The sequence below is a fragment of the Nelumbo lutea genome, chromosome 3 (assembly GCF_056320005.1).
Source record: "Nelumbo lutea isolate HS-2025 chromosome 3, American lotus-T2T, whole genome shotgun sequence".
Lineage (NCBI taxonomy): Eukaryota > Viridiplantae > Streptophyta > Magnoliopsida > Proteales > Nelumbonaceae > Nelumbo > Nelumbo lutea.
The window spans coordinates 105,789,981-105,811,677 of NC_142686.1; the positions used below are offsets into that span (position 1 = coordinate 105,789,981).

A 21,697-nucleotide genomic window follows, 5' to 3' on the forward strand; every position below is an offset into this window, starting at 1 on the left:
TTTCTCTCGTTTGGATTACTCTTTAGGCGAGGTGGCCATTTTACGTATGGGGCGTCCTTGATCGTCATCAAGATCTCGGTCCGCCTTGTGTTTAACGGCGTGTAATCCATCCAAACTGTTAAGGGAGCTCCGGACGGCTGGCTTGGCTTTGCCTCCCAGGCCTGGTTTCTTCTGTCGCCTGGGTTGGAGGGCTCACCTTCTCTTCTTCTTTTCTCGACCCCGCCTTTGGTTCTTTGGTTGATTTCTTCCTCTGTTCTCATGAACTTGTCCGCGAGCTTGAGGAAATCTGCCACGGTTGCGGACTGGCTGGCCACCATGTGCCATTTGAACTCTTTGTGCGTTACCCCTCTCTTGGCCGCCGCGAGCTGTACCGCAGGGTCTAAATGCGGTATCTACAAGCATGCTTCATTGAACCGCTTGATGTAGCCCTGGATGGATTCTCCTTCCCTCTGGACTACTCCAAAGATGCTTTCCTCGGTCATGGGGCACCACTTGATGGTAACAAAGTGTGCGGTGAAGACCTGCACGAACTGGGTCCAGCTTCTTATTGACCTGGAGGCTAGGTTCCGATACCAAGTGCGGGCCACCCCCCTGAAGGTGGTGGTGAAGGCCACGCACATGCATGACTCGTTGGCCCTAGCGAGGTGCATTTGTGACTGGAAAGCGTCGACGTGGTCGTTGGGGTCAAAGGACCCATCATACTTGTCCAAAGATGGAAGCTTGAAGTCTCTAGGCATGGAGACTGCTAGGAGTTCTGATGTGAGGGGGGAAGGAACTGAGAGAATTGGGAGAGTTTTTACCTCGTCCCTTCCTTGCCTCTGAGCTCGGGTAGGACACGGGTAGCAGTTCGGCGACTTCGTCGGCGCCTTCGTTGAGCGGGCCTGGTGCTGGCGGTGCTGGCCTCCGTGTTGCTGAGCTCAATGGGCCCGGAATGTCGGTCTACTGCTAGGGCGCTGAACCGGTTCTCCGTGAGTGGGAATTTAGGCTTGGAGCGCCGAGGTGCTGACTTTGTGGGCGAGGTTCCCGACCCACCTGTGAGCTACGAGGCGGGGGTAATTTTTCTTTGCTTTCGGCCTGGGGATGAGGCTTGGCTTTTAGGGGGGTTCTGGAGTTGGGAAGCTTCTCCTCGGTGAGGGCGTCCACCTTGAGGGGAGGCCTTAACCGGCTTTGGAACAGGGTGCCGAGGTGGAAGCAGTGACTGGTTCAGGGGTAGCTGAGGGAACTGCTGCTAATAATGGTGTTGGGAGAGGTGGTGTAGTACCTGATGCTGCTAGAGTTGATGTTGCTGAAATTGTTGCATTTGGGCTTGCATTGCCCGCATGCATTGCATTAGGTCATCCAGCTGGCTCTGGCGGGTCGCCAGTGGGGCAGCAGTTGGTTCAGCGAAGGTTGCTTCGATAGGGAGTGGAAGAGGGACGTTCAAGGCAGGAAGGTTCAGGGGCGCCACTGCTTGTGGCGCATTCAGGCTGGGAATCCCATCCACTAAAAGATGGATGGTGAACTGCCCGATGCACACCACGGGAACTTGGAGTTGTTCCCCGGTGGTGTTCGTTTCTGTGCCACGTCCAACATTGTTGGAGGAAGCCATGGGTGTTGGGAGTTTTTTGGAAGAAGAGGAGGTTACGAAAGTTTTAGAGGGAGGCTTTTAGAAGCATTCCCACATACGACGCCAATTGATGGTGCGCAATCCGACCGGTCCTAGCTGTCAACGACCTTGCCTCTGACTTGAGCAACAGGAAGCCTGAAATGGAGAAGATGAGAGAACTCCGGGGGGAACCCAGTGAGATTGCTCTGAAGCTCAAGTTAGTATTCTCTCAAAGGCAAGATAAAACCAGATGGTGCAAAGTTTGCATACCTTGTTGTTGGGGGTAAGGGGCCTTTTATAACCACTTCGCGCACTCACTCCGAGGCTTCTGTCAGGTCGGATATGATCACTTTTGTGTTTCTGCCAGTTCGGGTATCATCCCTTCTGCTGGGATAGAACTGCCACTGCTCCTTGTCGGAGCCGTCTCTATAATTGGAGACGACGGTGGCAGGTGGCCATTTGAAGTGCGGCTGTCAAGCGTCAGATCCCAAGTCAGTCAGGTGTGCCACCCTTGGATACGAACTTTCTCGGTGTCAGGCATGGTACAGTTTGTTCAGTTTGGCGTCCTGGAGGCAAGTGGTGAGTGAGGCGAAGTCTTGAGTTCGGAGGTGTGTCCCGAACTGCCATAAGGCAGGCCAGTTCAGAGAGTGTGTCCCGAACTGCCACAAGGCAGGCCAGTTCGGAGAGTGTGTCCCGAACTGCCACAAGGCAGGCTAGTTCGGAGAGGAGTGTCCCGAACTGCCATAGGGCAGGCCAGTTCAGGTTATTGTTCTTTGAGTGGCTCGGGGCCTAAGGGAGAGTTCAGACTCCTAGTTGATAGTTCGGGCTCCTAGTAGGGAGTTCGGACTGCTGGTAGGGAGTTTGGACCGCTGGTTCCTCTCTTTGGTGCTCGCGCCTTAGGTGTGCTATTGTGCCGAGCTGTTGCCTTTGCCACTGTTGTGTAACTACGAGGTCGGGCCAAATCTTCCTTCATCAGAATCCCTCTCTAAGTCCTTATACATTACCCAGAGAACCAAATCAATCAGGAAAAGAAATTGGTAAAATAAGTAGGTATTGTCTAATTGCTCACACATTTCTACTTCTACCAACTGAACTATTTCAGAGTCAGGCCACCAAAAACTGAACCACCAATAATGATTCCATGGTAAACAAAATCAAATTCAGACAAAAATAAATAGGTCAATGAGCAATTTCTGACCCACCCAGCCTGCAATTTTACATAGGCTGGACTTAGATTTTCAGTATTCGAGATGGGCATGGGCCCAAAAGTTTGGGGTTTTTAATTTATTAGGCTGGGCTTGGACCTAGCCCAACTTGAGCCTAGCCCAATCTTTTCTCAACCTCAACCTCAGCCCAACCTTTTATTAGAATCTTTAAAAAAGACATGAAAATATTCAAAATACCTATACAGTTACACTTTTGACCAAAATGTTTATTTTTCTAATTTTTCTAATCGTTAGCTAAAACTCTTTCAATTTCTTTTTAGAAATTGATTTATTTTTCAAATTTATCCTTGCAACTTTAAATTCTCTATTTATAAAATTTTATTTTATTTTTTATGTTGAAACCAGCCTTACTAGTAATTGATGAGTATTTTGGACATTTTTGTCAAAGGGAGATGATTATAATTATCAGTGGTCTAACACCCCCCCCCGTCTAAAATTAGCCCCAAATTACAGGTAGTAATATTCAATTTATCCTTTATTTTAATGTCCACTAATGAGCATCTAGGGCTTTTACCAAACAATCAATCAGTGAAGATGGAACAGCCCAGAAGCCAGTCCACACTTCTGAAGATTTTCTGTTTCAAGAGGATCTCAGCAAGTGGCGAGAGTTCTGTACAAGTGGAGACTGTTTTAATGTAACGGCCTGAGTGGGATATTATCTCTCCTCTCTCCTCTCTCTCTCTCCAACTCTCCCTCCCTCGTCGCGTGCAAACTCCAACCTCCTTTCATCTTTTGCTCACGTAAACGCACCGTCCACTGGTTTCTGTCTATCTTTCTAGTTTCTGGACTTCTTGTATAAAACTAATCAATCAATTTCTTCACAGCTTCAACCAAACCAACTGCTGCTCATACCATCCTAAGAAATCCAGAACATTGAGAGGACAATAAGGCCTAACTGATGTCCTTGATGGGTTTTCTTCCCAAGTTGGAATGCCTTTGGAATGCAATAAATGACCCAAAGAAACGGAAATCATCTTGCCATCTCAGAGTTTGGTTTAATGGAAAAGATAAGGATGGTTGTCACAATTCAACTTATCAGTTTTCAGCTAAGGCCTAACTGTTTCATTTAGTTAATGCATGGTCCTCAATTGCTTCAAGCAACAATTAAGTGTAATTTGGTAATTGCAATCATCTCCCCTATATTTTTTTGACATAGTTGCAAGTAGACCCTTTGTTAGAATATTCAAAGATGACATATAAAAATGTCCAAAATACCCATGCAGTTGCAATTACTACTGAGGCTGATTTTTACGGATAAAAATAAAATAAAAGCTTTATGAACAATAAAAAAAAATGAGAATTTGAAGTTGTAGCTTTACCCTTGAGCTATTGGTATAAAGGGCAAGTTTGAAAAATAAATCAATTTCAAAAAAGAGAACGGAGAGACTTGGGGTAGTGGTTGATATGAATAAAAAATTTAGAAAAATAAACATTTTGGTCAAAAGTAATTGCATGGGTATTTTATACATTTTAGTGCCTCTTGCTAAAGGATTCTAACAAAATGAGTCCACTTGCAACTATGTCAAAAAGTACAAGGGAGGTGATTGCAACTACTAAACTCCATGGGAGGTTTCAACAATTTGCCCAAAGAAAAGAAAAGAAAATTAACTTTTAGAGAATATGTATTGATAGTTGACTGCAACCAGCAATTTCAAACAAACAGAAAAATTCTTGTTTTGCTGTCATGGAGAATTATTGTCACCATCTCTGTTGCTCTTCGTAGATGTGAGTATGAACCATCAATCACAGCATGATTAAACGCTACATTCATGTGCCCCATCACTTTGTTTTGAATGATTAAAGTGAACCAATCAAAATATGATTGACAAGATTGGGATTTCTTAACCTATCAAACATGTTTGTCAGTTTCACTAAAATTTCACAAAATTTTGATTGATTCCATGTGAGGCCAACAGAATCAAATTAACCAGATTTTGTGTTTCAAGATTTTTGGGCAAAATTTTGAACCGTTACTGGAATCTAATGCCTTGTTTGGTGGTATTTTATGCTCTGTACTTTCATCAGCATCAAAATATAAAGTACATGGTATATTTTTTGTTTTATACTTTTATTTCAAAAACCATTTTGATGGAAATTTTTCAAAAACATATTTTTCAAAGTAAAAGTAAATGATGGTATTTGGATATAACAAAACGTTTTATACATGTATATGTCATCTAGTATCATATATGGATGTCACGTGGTATTTGAATGTAAATCAATAATTTGGGGATGCCATATAGCGGCATAGAAGAATGTCATGTGGCACCTAAAAAGTAAGTTAACGATATTGCATGCCTATGCTTTCACGTGGCATTTGTATATGCTACCACATGGTGGGGTGTATAAGTATTACACATGTGATTGATACATGTTTTAGAAAGTATAAAGTATGCCAGAGAGTCAAAAAGCATGAAGTATTAAAAGCTGATTTTGTGCTTTTCGTGTTTTTTATAATTTTACTTTATGTTTTTTAAAGTAAAAAACACCCCAAACAAACACGTTCCAAGACTTTTCTTATTTTCTTAGGCTTTCAAATGTACTACCAAACAGGGCCTAATTTTAGATGAAAAGTAATTCCTAGAAACAGAAACAAGTACATTTACTTTAATTGTCTTCTAAAAGATAAAGTTTATATCAAAATTTTGAGAAATATGGCATAATTAACTGATTGAAATTGCGCTTAAGGCCAAACAAGCCTAGCCTCCCATCTGCGGATGGGCTCACAGACTTAAAGGAAAATTTCAACTGTCATTCTAATTGTGTAGCCCAGCCCAACATGGTTTGGGCACTTGTGGGAAGTTATTCTAGACAGCCCATATGCAATGGAGGCCTATAAGAGGTCTGTGCATGTGAATTTTGTCCTGTATTTCAATGCTCAAAGCTGAAAGCAAGCCCATAACCTCACTCTTTTGTTTTGTGCTTCTATAAATGGAGACCAGTTGAGAAGTTCTGACTAAGCTCTTTCTGTTGTTTCAAGGGGTTCACCTTCACCAACACAAAGAGCTTCATCAACCCCACAAGAATGGCAATTCATATAACCATTCATACCTTGGCTTTTGCCTTTGGCCTTCTAGGTACCATACACTAACTTCCATTTCTTCCAATTGAATTTGATCTCTTTTAGAAATCATTTTGCTTCTCTCTGATGGATCTTCTGTATTTTTCTGTTTCAAAAGGTAATATTGTATCATTCATGGTGTACCTGGCTCCAGTGTAAGCTCCATGATACTAATCGCTAGAGTTGTTTTGAAAAACAGTGCAAATTTCCAATAAACTGGTGTTTAATCTGTCTTTTGTTTTCCATTATAGGCCCACCTTTTATAGGATTTATAAGAAGAAATCCACAGAAGGATTTCAATCAATACCATATGTGGTAGCATTACTGAGTGCCATGTTATGGATATACTATGCGATGCTCAAGAACGAAGGAGCTATGCTTGAAACCATTAATGGCATTGGATGCAGCATAGAAGCCATATACATAACCATCTACCTGGTTTATGCACCCAAGGAGGCAAGGGTGGGTTGCTCTTCCTTCCTTGTTATTCATTATTTGATGCCAATTCTCAGTTCTCACAGACAAATTCATTACTCATATAGCAAAAACTACTACCATATTGACATGACACCCATGAATTGTTGGGTTTGTGGTTTGGTGGATCAACAGAGATGGTTATGTATGCCTAGAGAGATGATGGGTTTGGTGGATCAACAGAGATGACTGTCCATGATCCCTAAAACAAATTTTTTCTTTCTTTTTCTTCTTAATTCAATTATTGGGTTTGTGGTTGTTCTCCAAATGATTAGAGGTGTTTTGATGGCCTTTCCAGGTCTTTACCTTGAAGCTGCTACTACTTTTGAATGTTGGAGCCTATGGACTGATCTTACTGTTAACCTTCCTACTTACCAATGGTTCAAGGCAAGTTATGGTTGTGGGATGGATCTGTGCTGGCTTCTCCATCAGTGTATTTGTTTCTCCTCTTAGCATCATGGTACTACTACCACTTATTTTCACCAATCTTTCATTCATTAACTCTTCAGCAAAACACTTGTTTGAATTAGGGTTGTAAATGAGTTGGATTATTCAGATTGAATCACCAGTTGCTAAAAACTGATGATTATGGTTTCAGAGGCAGGTGATCAGAACAAAAAGTGTAGAGTTCATGCCCTTCTTATTGTCCTTCTTTCTCACCCTCTGTGCAGTCTTGTGGTTCTGCTATGGTTTGTTGAAGAATGATTTATATATAGCAGTAAGTCTAGCTGAGCCTACAGTTTTGTATGTATTATGACTGATCATCAGATGAAAGAAATATTGCCAAGACTTCAAATATAATTCCTGATTAATTGTATCTCTCTGATGACTAGATACCAAATGTGCTAGGGTTTGCATTTGGAATCACTCAAATGATCCTCTACATGGTCTACAAGGACACAAAAAAGGACTTCAAATGTGAAGTGAAGCTGCCTCAGTTGAACCCCAACATCAATTCCATCACCACAGAAGAACTGAAGGCACAACCAAGAGGCGATCAACTACAGTACAATGAAGCGAACCGCCAGATGGGCAATGCCGCTGCACCGGCCGAATTCAATGTGTAGAACATCCATATATGCAAGGAAGATCTGAAATATATAGAGCACCTCCATGGGGAATTGCCTACCAGCTTGAATTTTTTACACCTTCACCATACAGTTGCTTATTCTTTTCCAAGTGGGGTTGTTCGTTTTCTTCCATCCATCCATCTTCCCACAACATATGTGCTCCAAGGGAAGAAGAAATGCCTTTTAGAGCTACAAATCAAAAAGAAAAGAAAAAAACCTAATAGAAAGCACTAGATGAATAAGTGCTAAAGCCCTAAAAGCTTTTCTATTTTCTTTTTCTGTTAAATTTGATCAAATTCCCAAAGGGTGCAAGTATAAATGATTATAGTAACCAAATTATCAATGCCTCATTATTGTGCATTTATGGTGTCATTTTCTTCTGTTTATAATGGGATTGTGTGAATCCATAAACCCGGAAAGTCATCAAGCCATGCTTGGTAAAAATCTGGAAGCAGCTCAGTCAGTGCAGTTCAATCACCCCAAAAGCCCTCCCAAATGAGATTTTTATTGAATTCGCATTGGCTCCTCACAGCACATCCCAACCGGGTTCTATTGTCTTCTCAATAAGGAGCGCCAATGGATGCAAATTTTAAAATATTGTAGGGACAGTTTTGTCCCGCAAAAAAAAGCACTTATTCAATAAGTGATTAAAATAAGTAGCCCCAAAGTTGCTTATTTTTTAGTATTTATTCAGGACTTTTTTTGCCAAAAATAAGCACTTATTGTCCAATCCCACCACTTATTTTAAGTATTTATTCAAGGATTTTTGGCTCTAAAATAACCCCTGTATTTTGCCAAAAAAAACACTTTTGTTCTTGTATAATTGGAGGATCTCATTTTTCATTATTTTATTTGATCTTAAACGATGCAAGCAAATGTCATGTTTCTGCTCATGATTGACATTTTCTCAAAGTTTGAAATCTAAATTAGTCCCTCCAAAGTACGAATACACACAATGCAGAATTCTGAATTCCAGCCCCCCTAGTAGCCTTCTCCCCCTATAAACTACATCCTGAATTTGACATCAATTCACCATGAGATGCATTCCCCTTGTACTTTAGGGCTATAAAATTCTGATCTGACGATTCATCATTCTCCCTAAAATAAATGATACCAAATGGTAGTCCCAACCAGCCAACTTTCCAGGGTTTTGCATCCCCCCCCCCCCAACACACACACACCCACACCCCCCAGGCCACCACAGACTTGCCCCCCAAAAACGTCCCACGAAACTTAGGCGTGATGCGTGTCATGACACACGCGCACTATGATGACTCGTGCGGTCTCTATTTCACGCCGTTTGTATCACGTTCGTTAATTCCTCCTCGCCCAAAAGGGCTTTTGCTCCCATTCTGGGTATTATTTCTCCTATTCTACTATGAACTAAAACCTTGGCGCCCCCTTTCATAACCCACCCAACGGAGATAAACTCTTTCGAGTTCCGTCGGCCATACAAACGACGAGAAGGTAAGCATTCTATAATGGAGGGAAGTAAGCGTCAGTGGTTTTCTCGGTGCCCCCTAACTACTACGCTTACTTCCCTTCCAACGATAGCGTCGCTGGTTTTCTCAGCGAAATGCTTAGCACCGGATTTAATGTTGTTGGGTTCAACTAGATGTTGTTGCCGGTGGCCACAGAGCTGGAGTGCATAGTCATGGATTGGCTTGGCAAGATGCTTAAGTTCCCCAAGTCTTTCCTCTTCTCTGGAAACAGTGGTGGTGTGCTACAAGGGACTACCTGCAAAGCCATCCTGTGCACTCTCATAGCAGCCAGAGATCGGATGTTGAACAGAATTGGTAGGGAGAACATAGGGAAGTTGGTGGTTTATGGATCAGATCAGACCCACTGTGCACTCCAGAAAGCTGCCTAGATTGCAGGGATCTTTCCAAACAACTTCCATGCCGTTGCAACGAGTAAGGCCACCTCATTCGGGCTGGCCCCCAAATCTCTTCGGTCTGCAATCCAAGCAGATATACAAGCTGGGCACATCCCATTATTCCTCTGTGTCGGTACTACATCATCGACAGCCGTCGACCCAATTGCTCCTCTATGCGCAGTGGCCAAAGAGTATGGAGTTTGAGTTCACATCGACGCAGCATACGCCGGAAGTGCATGCATATTCCTAAGTTCAGACACTTCATCAATGGGGTAGAGGATGCAGACTCGTTCAGTTTCAATGCACACAAGTGGTTCTTCACCACTTTCAATTGCTTTCGCCTTTGGGTCAAGGACCCTAGCGTTAGGGCCCTGTCAACCATGAGTGTTTGAGGAACAAAGCAAGTGATAGACTACAAAGACTGGCAAGTAGCCCTCAGTCGTCGATTCCGAGCCATGAAGCTCTGGATGGTGCTTCGGAGCTATGGTGTGGCCAACCTAAGAAATTTCCTTCGGACCCACGTGAAAATGGCTAAGAAGGTAACCATGGACAAGAGGTTTGAGATTGTGGTGCCGAGGAATTTCGCGATGGTATGCTTCCGGCCGCTACCACCGCCGGTGAAGGATCATGAGGATGAGACGCTCAGGCAATCGTCAGAGTTGGAACGTGCAAACGAGAGATCAACCGTAAGTTGCTGGAGTCGATCAACTCGGTTGGGTGCATATACATGACGCATGCGGTGGTTGGGGGTGTTTACATGATCAGGCTCGCTGTTGGTGCAAGCCTTACGGAGGACCGCCATGTGAACTTGGCATGGAAGGTAGTGTAGGAACATGTAGAGGCCATTCTCAAAGCGTGCTTATTAAGGTGGCGACCTGCGACAACCACTCCGTATTCGTGGAGTTGAGGGTTTAATTCAAACTTACGAAAATAAAGAGTTAGACCCAGGAAAAAATAAAAGAAATTAATTACTTGGGTTCATTAATTTTGTTCGTATTCATCATCTGTAATTTTTTTTTCTTAAATTTCTTTTGTATCTATTAAATCATCTACATCGAATTGTTTCTACTGTGAAATTATCAAATTATTATTGATTTTACAATAACGATTCAGTTCACAGTAGAATAGGAGAAAGTAGTTAGAATGGGAGAAGAAACCCTTTTGGGCGAGAAGGAATTAACGGACGTGATACAAACGGCGTGAAATAGAGATCGCACAAGTCATTTAATGCGCGTGTGTCATGACGCGCGTCACGCCTAAGTTTCGTGGAACGTTTTTGGGGAGCAAGTCTATGGGGGGGCAGATGCGAACCCTACTTTCCATTTCCATGAACCAACCCATGATGTCCATCATTGGTCATTGCAAGTAACACAGCCCAGACCAAAGCCCAAACTCAACTCCCAAAATACCATACTTGAAACGCAAATTGAACTCAAGGGCCAACTGGCCCAATACAACTCCGGCCCAACAATTCATTCTCTCTTCTTCTTCTTCTTGTCTTCTGCTACTTGTACGAATTACTCTCTATCCTTGTTTCTTTGTTTTGGTTTTTGTCGAAGTTTGTGGAGATGAAGAACCGAAAATCGGAAGAGTACAATGGGAACGGAGAGAATCTTAGCAGCTCGATCTCGAAATCAATCAATAAGAAGAAGAAGAAGAGGCTGGGAGGAGGAGGTTTGTCTCTCGAAGCGTTCGCGAATGCGAAATCCAAGAGCATAGACTACAATCCAGCCCTTATCAGTAATTATTTCCTGCTAAACCCCTGCTTTTTATTATTTAATTCCGTCATCTTTGTGTTCTTCAATTTTAGGTTTTTTTTTTCCAAAATCTCTTTTCCCCCTTTTTCTTTTATTACACTTCTTGCTTCTGTTTAATAGGGTTTTAAACTGAAATGGTGAGTGGTGAGGAACCTTTAAGACTGAACTGTCTAAGTTCGTTAAAATCCCTATGAATTGAAAATGTAGTGGATTTAGAGACCACATAGGTGGAACCCAACATCGAACTCGATGTCATTTCAAACTAATCAAAAAACTAGATATCATTTCAACATTTTAGGGCTTGTAAGCAACAGCCTCCTCAATCCTGATTGCGACCTTTCAGCAGAGGACCGCCTAGTCATAGAGACTTCAAGTGTCATGTACAAAAATGGATTAATTGTTATTTGATTAGTTCATCGCATTAAAAGTGACCCAGATTAAAATGATTGTTCTTACAATTAACAGTTCAAAGAATCAAAGATAGGACATAAAATAGGTAGAAAGTATGAAATGCAACTTCAATTGAGGATGCGAGAGGAGCTGCAAGGTACTCATTCCAGCAATATGGTCCTCAACTCCAAACCTTGTTTAATATGCTAGTGCTGTCACTTGAGAGGCCATAATATTTTGCTGGAAAATCAATATACGATCCTCAATTGCATTGCCAGTCTGTTTTGATTATGCATCAAATGAGACCATCTTTACCCAGTGGAGTTACAAACCTGCAATAAGTTGGTAATAGGATGTACAAAGTGCAATAGATGGTAGCAGCATGGGCAATCAGTAGCTTTAATAAGTTGGTAACTAGGTGTACCATTTATTCATGTTGCTACAACCTATTGTAACTGAAATATAGTTCGTCAACTAACCAATGTAGACTATTCTGAACATCCACAGATATTGCCTTCGGTGTTTTAAAAGGTGTGGGAGGTGTACACCTGGAGCGATTGCCCCCAAAACGCCCTGCCGTGTATGCCAGAGGTGCTGATACCTCTGAGGTGTACACCTCATATGCCTTTTGCATGAGGCGTGCGCCTCATTCACATTTCATATAAAAGGACAGAAAAAAAAAAAGAAAGAAAGAAAAAATGGAAAAAAAAAAAAAGAAAGGGAAGGGAAAGAAAAAGAAAGAGAAAGAGAAGAAGAAAAAATAAGGGGAAGGAAAGTGGGCCGGAGGCAAAGCCCCTAGGCCCCCTTGGCTGGGGGGCCATCTATTGCCCCCACATTTTAAAACGCACCATGCCTCTAGGTAGTGGTCGCCTTGTGTCACGCCTCTGCGTTTTAAAACATTGATTGCCTTACGTTAAATGATTGTAATCTTTAGACATTCTGAAAGTCTGGGATTGTTCTTTTTTGGAATACTGGTCCACTAGTTGAATCATCTAGATTAATTAGTTTCCAGCTTTTTATCTATTATTGCCTATTTATGAAACTTTCCCTTATTTTCAGAAAAGCAAAGAGAGTTCTACAACAATGCAAAATATGCGAAAAGGTACAAGAAGTTGATGAAGCAGCAAAATGGAACAGACAATCAGCTTTCTGCAGCGACAAATTTACTGGAGGTATTAATACTTATTTTTTGCAGATTATCTGCTTGTTATCTCTTTGTATTTGTAGTTTCTCTGGTTATTAACCTATTTCTATTATTTTCTGCTAGTATTTGTATAACATTTTTGTAAGCTTTTCATGTTAACTGCTTATACCAGCTTACCTATCATTTCTCATGTTAACTTTGTGGACGTGGGCGCTGATAAAAAAAAAATGTTGACATGGACCATGTCAGAGGATTATATATTAATTACAGAAATCTCTGTTAAAGCCAGTCCAATTTGCATTGATTTTTAAGGAGGTTGTGAGCTTCTTAATGGCTGAAGTTAAAGTTGGGTTGATTTTTATACACTTGAATTTTTATTAATTAAATATTGTACCCACTAAAAGACAAAACAAGATGTCATTCAATTCAGCTACTTCAGCTGTTATAAGTTTCATTTGGCAGCAAATGGTTTGCTGATGTCTTAGCAAAACAAGAGGTGGGGAGGAACCAGCTGTTTTGGGCTTAATTGTAACAGTTTTTTGTCTGTCGAGAGTTGAGAAAGTTTACCTCTCCCTGTCTTGTAATTTTTAAATATTTTTAATGAAATTCTGTTATTGATAAAAAAAAGTAGTGTCAATGAAGTCTCTCCATAAAAAATACCAGCTGAGTGGCATGTGCAAGAGGAGGGAGAGGGAGTGAGAGCGAGAGGGAGGGGAGGATGAATCAGTTTTGATGGAAATGCATTTATCATTGTAAAGTGATAAAAATTATGCTTTTAAAATGATTAAACCATTTTAAGATAGCCTCTCCCTTAGTTCTAAAGAGGGTCGGGGGGGGGGGGGGGGGGGGGGGGACTCTTATAAATGCATTTATCATTGTAAAGTGATAAAAATTATGCTATTAAAATGATTAAACCATTATAAGGGAGAGGTTTATAAATGCATTTATCATTGTAAAATGATAAAAATTATGCTTTTAAAATGATTAAACCATTTTAAGATAGCCTCTCCCTTAGATAGATTTTGAAGGGTTTAAAATTTTATTATATTTTAATTATAAATATTATTTTACTATATCTTATTTAACATTTTATGCCTTGTCCCAACTATCTAGGGTTGGGTACATTAAAGAAAATGAAATGGAAAAACAGGATAGCCAACCCCATATGATTGGTGGGATAAGTCTTGGATGATGATGATGATGACATTAATCCTGTGCTGCCATTCCATCCTGTTTAGTGTCATATCTATTGCTAAGTTGTGGACCCTTGAATCATTTCTCTGTACTTCAATCCATGTCCTTTTAACATGTAATTAGACCTGTTCATGGGCCGGGCCGGACTGGGCTCGGACCGGGCTTTCACTTGTCACTAATGAAAATATACTAGGCCCGAGCCCGAGCCCGGCCCGACCAACGGGCCTATAACTTGGGCCGGAGCCCGGCCCTGGTAAAAAGCCCGAAACCCGAGCTCGATTCCGAAGTCTGACCTAATTGAAAAAAAAAACAATTTTCCCTATTCAAATTAGAATTAAAAATTCAGATGGTATTTTTTTTCCTATTTAAATGAACAATGGGCCTACAAGATGGTATTTTTCCCTTTCTTTTATATTTTAAAACACAATTTTACATTCTTAAATCAAAAAATTTATTCAAATGGACATAATCACATAACTAATTTTTAGTTTAATATTAGGTCGGACTGGGCCGGGCTCGGGCCGGGCTATTTTTACAAAACCCGAGCCCGGCTCGAATTTATTGGGTCAGGCTGGGCCGGGCCGGGCCGGCTCGTCGGGCCACCCGGCCCATGAACAGGTCTACTTGTAATAGATCACTTCTTATTGGTGTTGTAGATGACCTTTATGCATGACCAAACCAACATAGTTTAATTTTCCTTGTTTTATTTATTTATTTTTTTATCAATAATTGTAAATGTAATGTATTCATTAAAATTAAGAAGAATTAAAAAGCAAGGGGGCTAAACAATCTTAGCTCCCTATAACAGTCTGTAAGCATCAAATACAATTACAATAAAGCCCAAAACAAAGAGGTTCTATTAATCCCTTGCCTAGCTAAACCATCTACCCGTGAGTTTGCACTTTTCTTAACCCATTTGTATTGAATTTCAACATCCTTAGCCAGCCACTTAAATTTTCGTTTTTCATTGTTGTACTTCCATATCCTTGAGTTATCTTCTTTTAACCAGTTCACCACCACTTCAGAATCTCCTTCAATAATCAGCTTTCTAATTTGCATCTCCTTGGCTCTTCGAACCCCTCTAAGGGCTGCAAGAATCTCAGCCCTCAAGGAATCTCCTTCCCCAATTGGTCCTGAAAACATAGCTAACAGATTTCCATGTTCATCTCTTATTGCTCCCCCTATTCCAGATGGACCTGGATTACCCATATTGCTGTCATCAAAATTTAGTTTAAGAAAGCCATTAGATGGGGGACTCCAGCAAGAGAGTGATGCCTTCTTAGCTGAGGCTAATTTTGCAATTTCGTTCTAGTTTTTTACCATCTCATCTACTGAGAAGTCTGCAAACAAGGCCGAAGTTTTCAGCCGATGTATCACCCTAATATGGATTACCTCCAATATTACTTCCAAGGTTCTCTCCTTTTCTGAGAATATCCGTGAGTTCCTCTCCTCCCAAACTGTCCAGCATATTGCAGCCCTCATACATCTCCACATAGCCTTGGCCCTTTTTGTTGGCCAACTAGGCATGAACCTGAATAAACTCTGCACATTCAAAGGGGGGGCCCACCTGCACCCAAATAAAGAAGTACACCATTCCCAAGTGCTTTTAGTAAATCGATAGGAAATCAGTAAATGGTATTCAGACTCACCATCAGCTTTGCAGAGAGTACACCAATGAGGGCACAAACAACTATTGGGTCTTTTTCTTTGAAGTAGATCACATGTATTAACTCTTTCCAAAAAGGCTTTTCAACAGAAACTCCCAACCTTAGGGGGTATAGGAAGACACACCTCTTTATCAGGGAAGGACAGACCCAAAGGAGGTTGAGCTAGAGCTTCAAAGAAGGAAGCACATGTGAAAGAACCAAAGGGGGTGAGAGACCAAGTTATGTTGTCTGTCTTTGTAGGATCTAAAAAAACCCCTTCAAGAATGGATAGCAAGGATAAGACATAATCAAATTCTGTGTCCCTAATTTCCCTTCTAAAGCCCAAGTTTCAGCTGAACCCAGAAGTTGAGTTAGAAGGAACAAGGAAGGAGGAGACTAGTTCATTTTTAAGAGTGGAAAGAGTGAAAAGACTCGGAAAGTGATCTTTTAAAGGGGAGTCCCCAATCCATATATGTTCCCAAAAATTGATGAGGCTACCTGAGTGCAAGTCATACCTGATCCATGGAGAGAACAAAGGCAAAATAGCTTGAATAGCTTTCCAAGGTGTTGCTCTTGTAGTCCTTGCCACAATCCCAGAGTCCCATCCATTGTCTGCTACCCCATGAATGTTGCCCACTATCTTCACCCACAGTTTATCCTTCTCTAGAGAAAATCTCCACAGCCACTTCCCTAGTAGTGCCAAATTCCTACTCCTTATATTCCCAATACCCAGACCTCCTTCCCTCTTGCTCCTACAAACCATCTCCCACCCAGTGTTTTAAAAGCGCAAGGTGCAAAAAAGGTGCAAGGGCCATTTTGCGCCTGAGGCACAAGGTGCAAGGCGAGGCACACAATTTAAAAAATAAAGATACAAAATAAAAAAAATGCAAAAAATTATAAAATAATATTAATAAAAATATAAACTTAAGTTTTAAAATAAATGTTTTAAAAAACCTATTATCTAAAATTAAAATACATAAGTATAATAGTAAAGCATATTCAAATGAGAATTTAAAAATGAAATCAAACATATAAAACATTTTCAACCATATAAAACCCACAATCTCTTTTTTTTCTCAATTGCATCAAGTAGCTAATGTGACATTACATTCCTAATTCTACAAGCCACCTTTGTGCCACGCCCGTCGAGGCAAGCCCAAACAAGATCGGAGCTTCAAGAATCCCCTATTTGGTAATGTTGTCCATTCATTCATCCTAATAAAATATCTTCTTAAAAGCAATTAAAACTATAAAATTATTACTTTTTGTGTGAAAACTAAGAATTTAAGACCCTAACATGGACTTGTTTGGGCTTGCCTTGAAGGGCGTGGCACGGGGGTCTAGGGGCAGAGCCCCTGGCCTAGCCGCCAAACTCAAAAAACAGGAAAAAGCGGCAAATTTTCAAAAGGCGCATGCCTGGGTGCACGCCTTGAACGGGCTACACCTAGGACCTGGGCAAGGCGCCTACCCTAAAATGCGCCTAGGCGCACCTTTTAAATCACTGCTCCCACCTAACCCTATGGTCCTTCTTCTCCTCCCCCGGCTCCCAAAGGAGATCTCTCATTTGTTTTTCTAACCTGCTAGCCACCTTAGCTGGAATCTTAAAGACTGATAGAAAGTAAATAGGAAGGTTAGCTAGGGTAAACCTAATTAAAGTGATTCTCCCACCAAGAGACAAATAGTTCTTCTTCCAAGTTGCAAGTCTCTTTTCAAATCTCCCCACAATCGGACTCCAAAATTCATCTTTCTTAGGGTTATCTCCCAATGGCAAACCAAGGTAATTTATGGGCCAATTAGAAATTGCACACTCCAAGATGTTTGTACACTCCAATATCTCCCTCTCCCTCTCCCCTATTTAGGTCCCCTCATTCACAGAAAAGTATTGTGTCATCTGCAAATTGCAAATGAGTGAGTGGCACATTCTCCCTTCTAACTCTCCATCCTCTTATTAAGCCCCTGGAGTCTGCTCTAGAAATTAATCTCCCAAAACCTCTGCAACCATCGGGAATAAGAATGGGGAAAGAGGATCTCCCTGTCTTGTTCCTCTCAAAGTTGAAAAGGAATCCACCACTGCCCCATTTATCAAAATGGAATAATGGCATTTCTTGATGCATCCCATCACCCATTTACACCACTTCTCCGAACCCAAAGTTGACCATCACCTCCAACAAGAAAGACCAATCCACCATATCATAAGCTTTTTCCAAGTCTAGTTTGCAAACCACCCCTTTTTTCTTGGATCTCTCGAACTCCTCCAAACTCTCATTTGCAACAAGTATTTGATCGGTTATCTGCCTCCCTTTCACAAAAGCTCATTGGTTGTTTGTTATGATTGTTGGGAGCACTTTTCTAATTCTAATGGACAGCACCTTAGTGATGATCTTACAAAGGTTGTTTACCAAACTGATCGGCCTATAGTCCCTTGGGTGACTTGCATTCCTTTTCTTGGGAACCAAGGCACTGAATGTGGAATTTAGCCCCGGGTTTATCATCCTCGAGAATAAAATTCATCAAACACTATCCTTAGGTCCTCTTTTAAAATCTCCCAACAATCCTGATAAAAAGTCATCGTAAAACTATCAGGGCCTGGTGCCTTTGATCTGTTCATAGAGAACACTGCCTCCTTTATTTCTTCCAAATCAAATTTCCTTTCCCGCCATTCCTTTTCCTCCAACTTCGGTGTAGGCCATTCCAATCCTTCAATCCAAACCCTATTGTTTAGGGGTCTTCTAAAGATAGACCTAAAATGATTTGCAAAAGCCCCTGCAATTTCACTTTGATTGAAATTTGTTGCCCCTTCAATCTCCAAACTTGAGATATAATTCTTTCAACTCCTTCCATTTGCCATTGCATGAAAAAACTTGGTATTTTTATCCCCCTTTTTCAACCACTTGCACCTTGACTTTTGTCTCCAACCTATTTCCTCCTGCAAAAGACAGTCCTCTAATTGTTTGCGCAGATTCCATTTCTGCTCTTTATCCTCTTCTGTAAAACATCCCCTCCCTTCCTTACTATCCAATGCCTCAATTTGTGCAGTCACCATTTGTTTCTTTTCCACTAGTCTCCCAAACTCTAACAGATTCCACTCCTTGATTCTACCCTTCAGATGTTGGAGTTTTTTATGAAACTTCATTCCACTCCATTTCATTGTTGGATTACTCTCAAGCCACAAATCTTTGACCTTCTTAATAAAACCTGGGTGTCCAAGCCACATGTTTTCAAATCTAAAGGGGGTGGTGCTTGCATTTCTCATCTCCTCCTTACAAATTACTATAGGCCAATTGGGAGTGTTCTAGAATTCAAACTTCCCCCATGTTCTTCCCAGTCATTTGAAAACAAGAACCTGTCCAACTTGGAACAGATTGGGTTCACTTGGAGATTGGACCAGGTAAGACCGCTATGTGACAATGGGATTTCCTTAAGTCCATAGGCATTCACAAATTGATTAAATTTTCTCATGCTCATGGTTGACCTCTGCCTAGTACTATTTGTTTCTTCCAAGAATCTGATTACATTGAAGTCACCTCTTAAACACCAAGGTCCTTCCCACAAACCCCTTATATCAGCCAATTCTTCCCTAGTTGCCTCCTCTCTCTATAGTCATTCGGTCTATAGGCATTGGTTAACACTCATTCAAACCCATCCTCCACCTGTCTAAATTTCAGGGAAACTGAAAATTGGCCTATCAGCTGCTCCTTACCCTCCAGTACTTCTTTCTTCCACATTGTCACAACACCCCTTGCAGACCCCCATGAGGGCAGAAATGCCCAATTAATCCCCCTACCTCTCCAAACACTTCTTACCCATTTGATATCAAAATCTGCTCTTTTAGTCTCCTGCAAGAGAACTACATCCGGGTCTATTTTCTTAATGGCCTCTTTTATTACTGCTCTATTCCTAGCATTTCCTAGCCCTCTGACATTCCAACTTATGATCTTCATTCCGCTGTACTCTTGACCCCATATTCCTCTTACCCTCACTTCTCCCTTTTTATGTAGAAACTTTTTTTTATCAATAACAGAATGCTTTATTAGATTATAAAAATTGTAGAAACATTTTTAAGTCATTTGGATTTTTCACTTTACATCCCAACTTCTGCACAAAAGCTGCCACGGAATCCTCACTAGTCAACTCTCTTTCTTTTGACTTTTTATTCTTCCCTCCTTGTTCTGTTTCCTCACCTTTGTCCCCATTCTCCTTAATTTCTTCTATTCTAATTCCCTCTGGCCCTTCCTTCTGTTTATTGCTCCCAACTACTTCCTTTAACAGGCATTCAAGAATTTCCAGAATTCTTTTATTTCCTTTTACTTCTTCCTCACTTCCTATCTCACCCTCCCGACCTTCCCTGTCTCCACTGCCATCTCTTGCCCCATCCCCACCTTTTCCTTGTTTTATCACCTATCTAGGTTCTTTCGGATAGGTTCATTTCTGATACTATCCTTTCTAGTATTTCTATTCATCCATCTTAATTTTTGCATTTTTTCCATACTTATTTTTTAGACATGTTTTTTGATTGCCCAACACTTTGCTCCACATTGGTGGCCTTTTCTATACATGCCCAACCCAACATAGTTTACTTCTCCTCATTTTATCACCTATTAGAGACACTCCTAGGTTCTTTCAACTAGGCTCATTTCTGATATTATCCTTTCTAGTATTTCTACTCGTCAATCTTAACATTTGCATTTTGCCATACTCATTTTTAGGCATTTTCTTTATTACCCAACAGTTTGCTCCATATTGCTGGCATTATAACTGTGTGATAAGAGTAATGGCTTATATATAAATATGTTTATTATGCTATTATGTTTTTACCTTCCAAAACAGTTTAAAATATTAAAAATATTAAAGCATTGACTATTTTTATTAAACTATTTATGACTAAGAATATTTTATAAAGGAAAATACGAAGGAAAGAGTCATTTATAATGATAAACTTGAATTAGGAATGGTTTTAAAGAGAAAAGGATCATATCGAAGCAAATTATTTGGATATCTATGTAAATGTAAATTGAAAACATTATATTCATCTGATTAACTAAGTAAAATCTGTTGAAAACAATACAGAAGATATTAAAGCATTGACGAATATTTTAGGAAATAGTTTGGTAATGTTTTGTGCCGGTAAAGCATGTCATGGAAAAATCAAGAAATATGTCAGCATTCTAAACCATGCTCATATCTAGTGTGTTGCTTTCCAAAATCTGTATGGTTTCACATGCACTGATCTGGAATGAACCAAAAAATGTAGATGTCTAGTCAATGATAATTCTTGGGTTAACAAGCCAGAAGCTAGGATTGCAAAAGTAAGCTTGAATACCATTTTTAAATAATCCAAGAATATAACAGGAGAGGAACTACTGAAAGTGAAGTATCTCCAGTTCATTATTGCCATACTGCTCGTTATCTGCAATAACATGTACACCTATTGAGTGTGGATTAGTTTGTACTGTTTAACAGTAAGGAAATTATTTTGTATTTGCCATTACAGGGCCACAATGAAACTGGAGATGGTATCAAGACAATTAAGAAGCAGAAGAATAAATCACAGGGTTTGGAAGAGCTATACAAGAAGAAACATGAGGAAGAGAAGGCAAGAATGGAGAGAGAAGCAATTGTTCATGCAAAGAAGGAAGAGAGAGAAAGAGTCCAAGCTCGTAGAAAGACTCTAAGGGAGAAGATGTTCAAGAAAACACGGTCAGGTCAGCCTGTCATGAAGTACAGAATTGAGCATCTCTTGGAGAGTATTCAGGCTTCTAATAGTTAGGTTCATTATATGCCTTACTGCTTTTCATCCCAAAGTTTTTGGCATCCCAACTGGAAAATCATGTATGAAGTACTCAGATAAGAGAAATAGTTATCACTTTGGAAGACTCTTCTGTTGTCACAAATGATTCAACATTGAAAGCCATGTAGAACATGTAAAGTAAAATCTAAAAACCGAGTCTGAGTGTATAATTAATTACCATTATCCATTTGTTGGAATAAGTGCCACTAAAAACTGAGTACTTATCTCGTGAGGGGAAGGGCACTTGTTACAATAATCCATTTTACCGAGCACTTTTTATGCGCCAATTCTTCCCCAGTGGCAGTCATGAATAACTTCGACAGGCATGTGCCATTACCAGCTGTGTTGGTTGGTATGTTTCATTTAGACAGCAAAAAACATGGTATGATCAGGTGTTTGATCACACGCTAGTTAGGAGAGACGTTTTCTTCTTTCCTCGTTTTTTTTTTGGTGGGGTAGGACTTTGGAGTCGTAAGTTAGGAGAGA

The 21,697-nt window shown here is 40.6% G+C and overlaps 2 protein-coding genes and 1 pseudogene across 3 annotated transcripts; all 3 read left to right on the forward strand.

Annotated features, from left to right (window-relative positions):
• The first annotated feature begins 5,676 nt into the window (after nt 1-5,676).
• On the forward strand, nt 5,677-7,776 carry LOC148867374 (bidirectional sugar transporter SWEET14-like). Of its 2 annotated transcripts, none has more exons than XM_088979607.1 (6): nt 5,677-5,888; nt 5,991-6,027; nt 6,124-6,334; nt 6,645-6,806; nt 6,945-7,064; nt 7,180-7,776. In XM_088979607.1, the coding sequence occupies exons 1-6, from the start codon at nt 5,837-5,839 to the stop codon at nt 7,411-7,413; spliced, it is 816 nt and encodes a 271-aa protein (XP_088835733.1). In that variant the 5' UTR covers nt 5,677-5,836; the 3' UTR covers nt 7,414-7,776. The 2 variants fall into 2 exon arrangements, with proteins under 2 accessions (XP_088835733.1, XP_088835735.1); XM_088979609.1 differs by having other exon boundaries at nt 5,678-5,888; nt 7,196-7,776.
• An 882-nt stretch (nt 7,777-8,658) lies between these two features.
• Nucleotides 8,659-10,199, forward strand: LOC148867375 (tyrosine/DOPA decarboxylase 5-like; annotated as a pseudogene).
• A 347-nt stretch (nt 10,200-10,546) lies between these two features.
• On the forward strand, nt 10,547-21,424 carry LOC148867376 (rRNA-processing protein). Its single transcript, XM_088979610.1, has 3 exons — nt 10,547-11,032; nt 12,499-12,611; nt 20,915-21,424. The coding sequence occupies exons 1-3, from the start codon at nt 10,861-10,863 to the stop codon at nt 21,188-21,190; spliced, it is 561 nt and encodes a 186-aa protein (XP_088835736.1). The 5' UTR covers nt 10,547-10,860; the 3' UTR covers nt 21,191-21,424.
• Nucleotides 21,425-21,697: the final 273 nt, after the last annotated feature.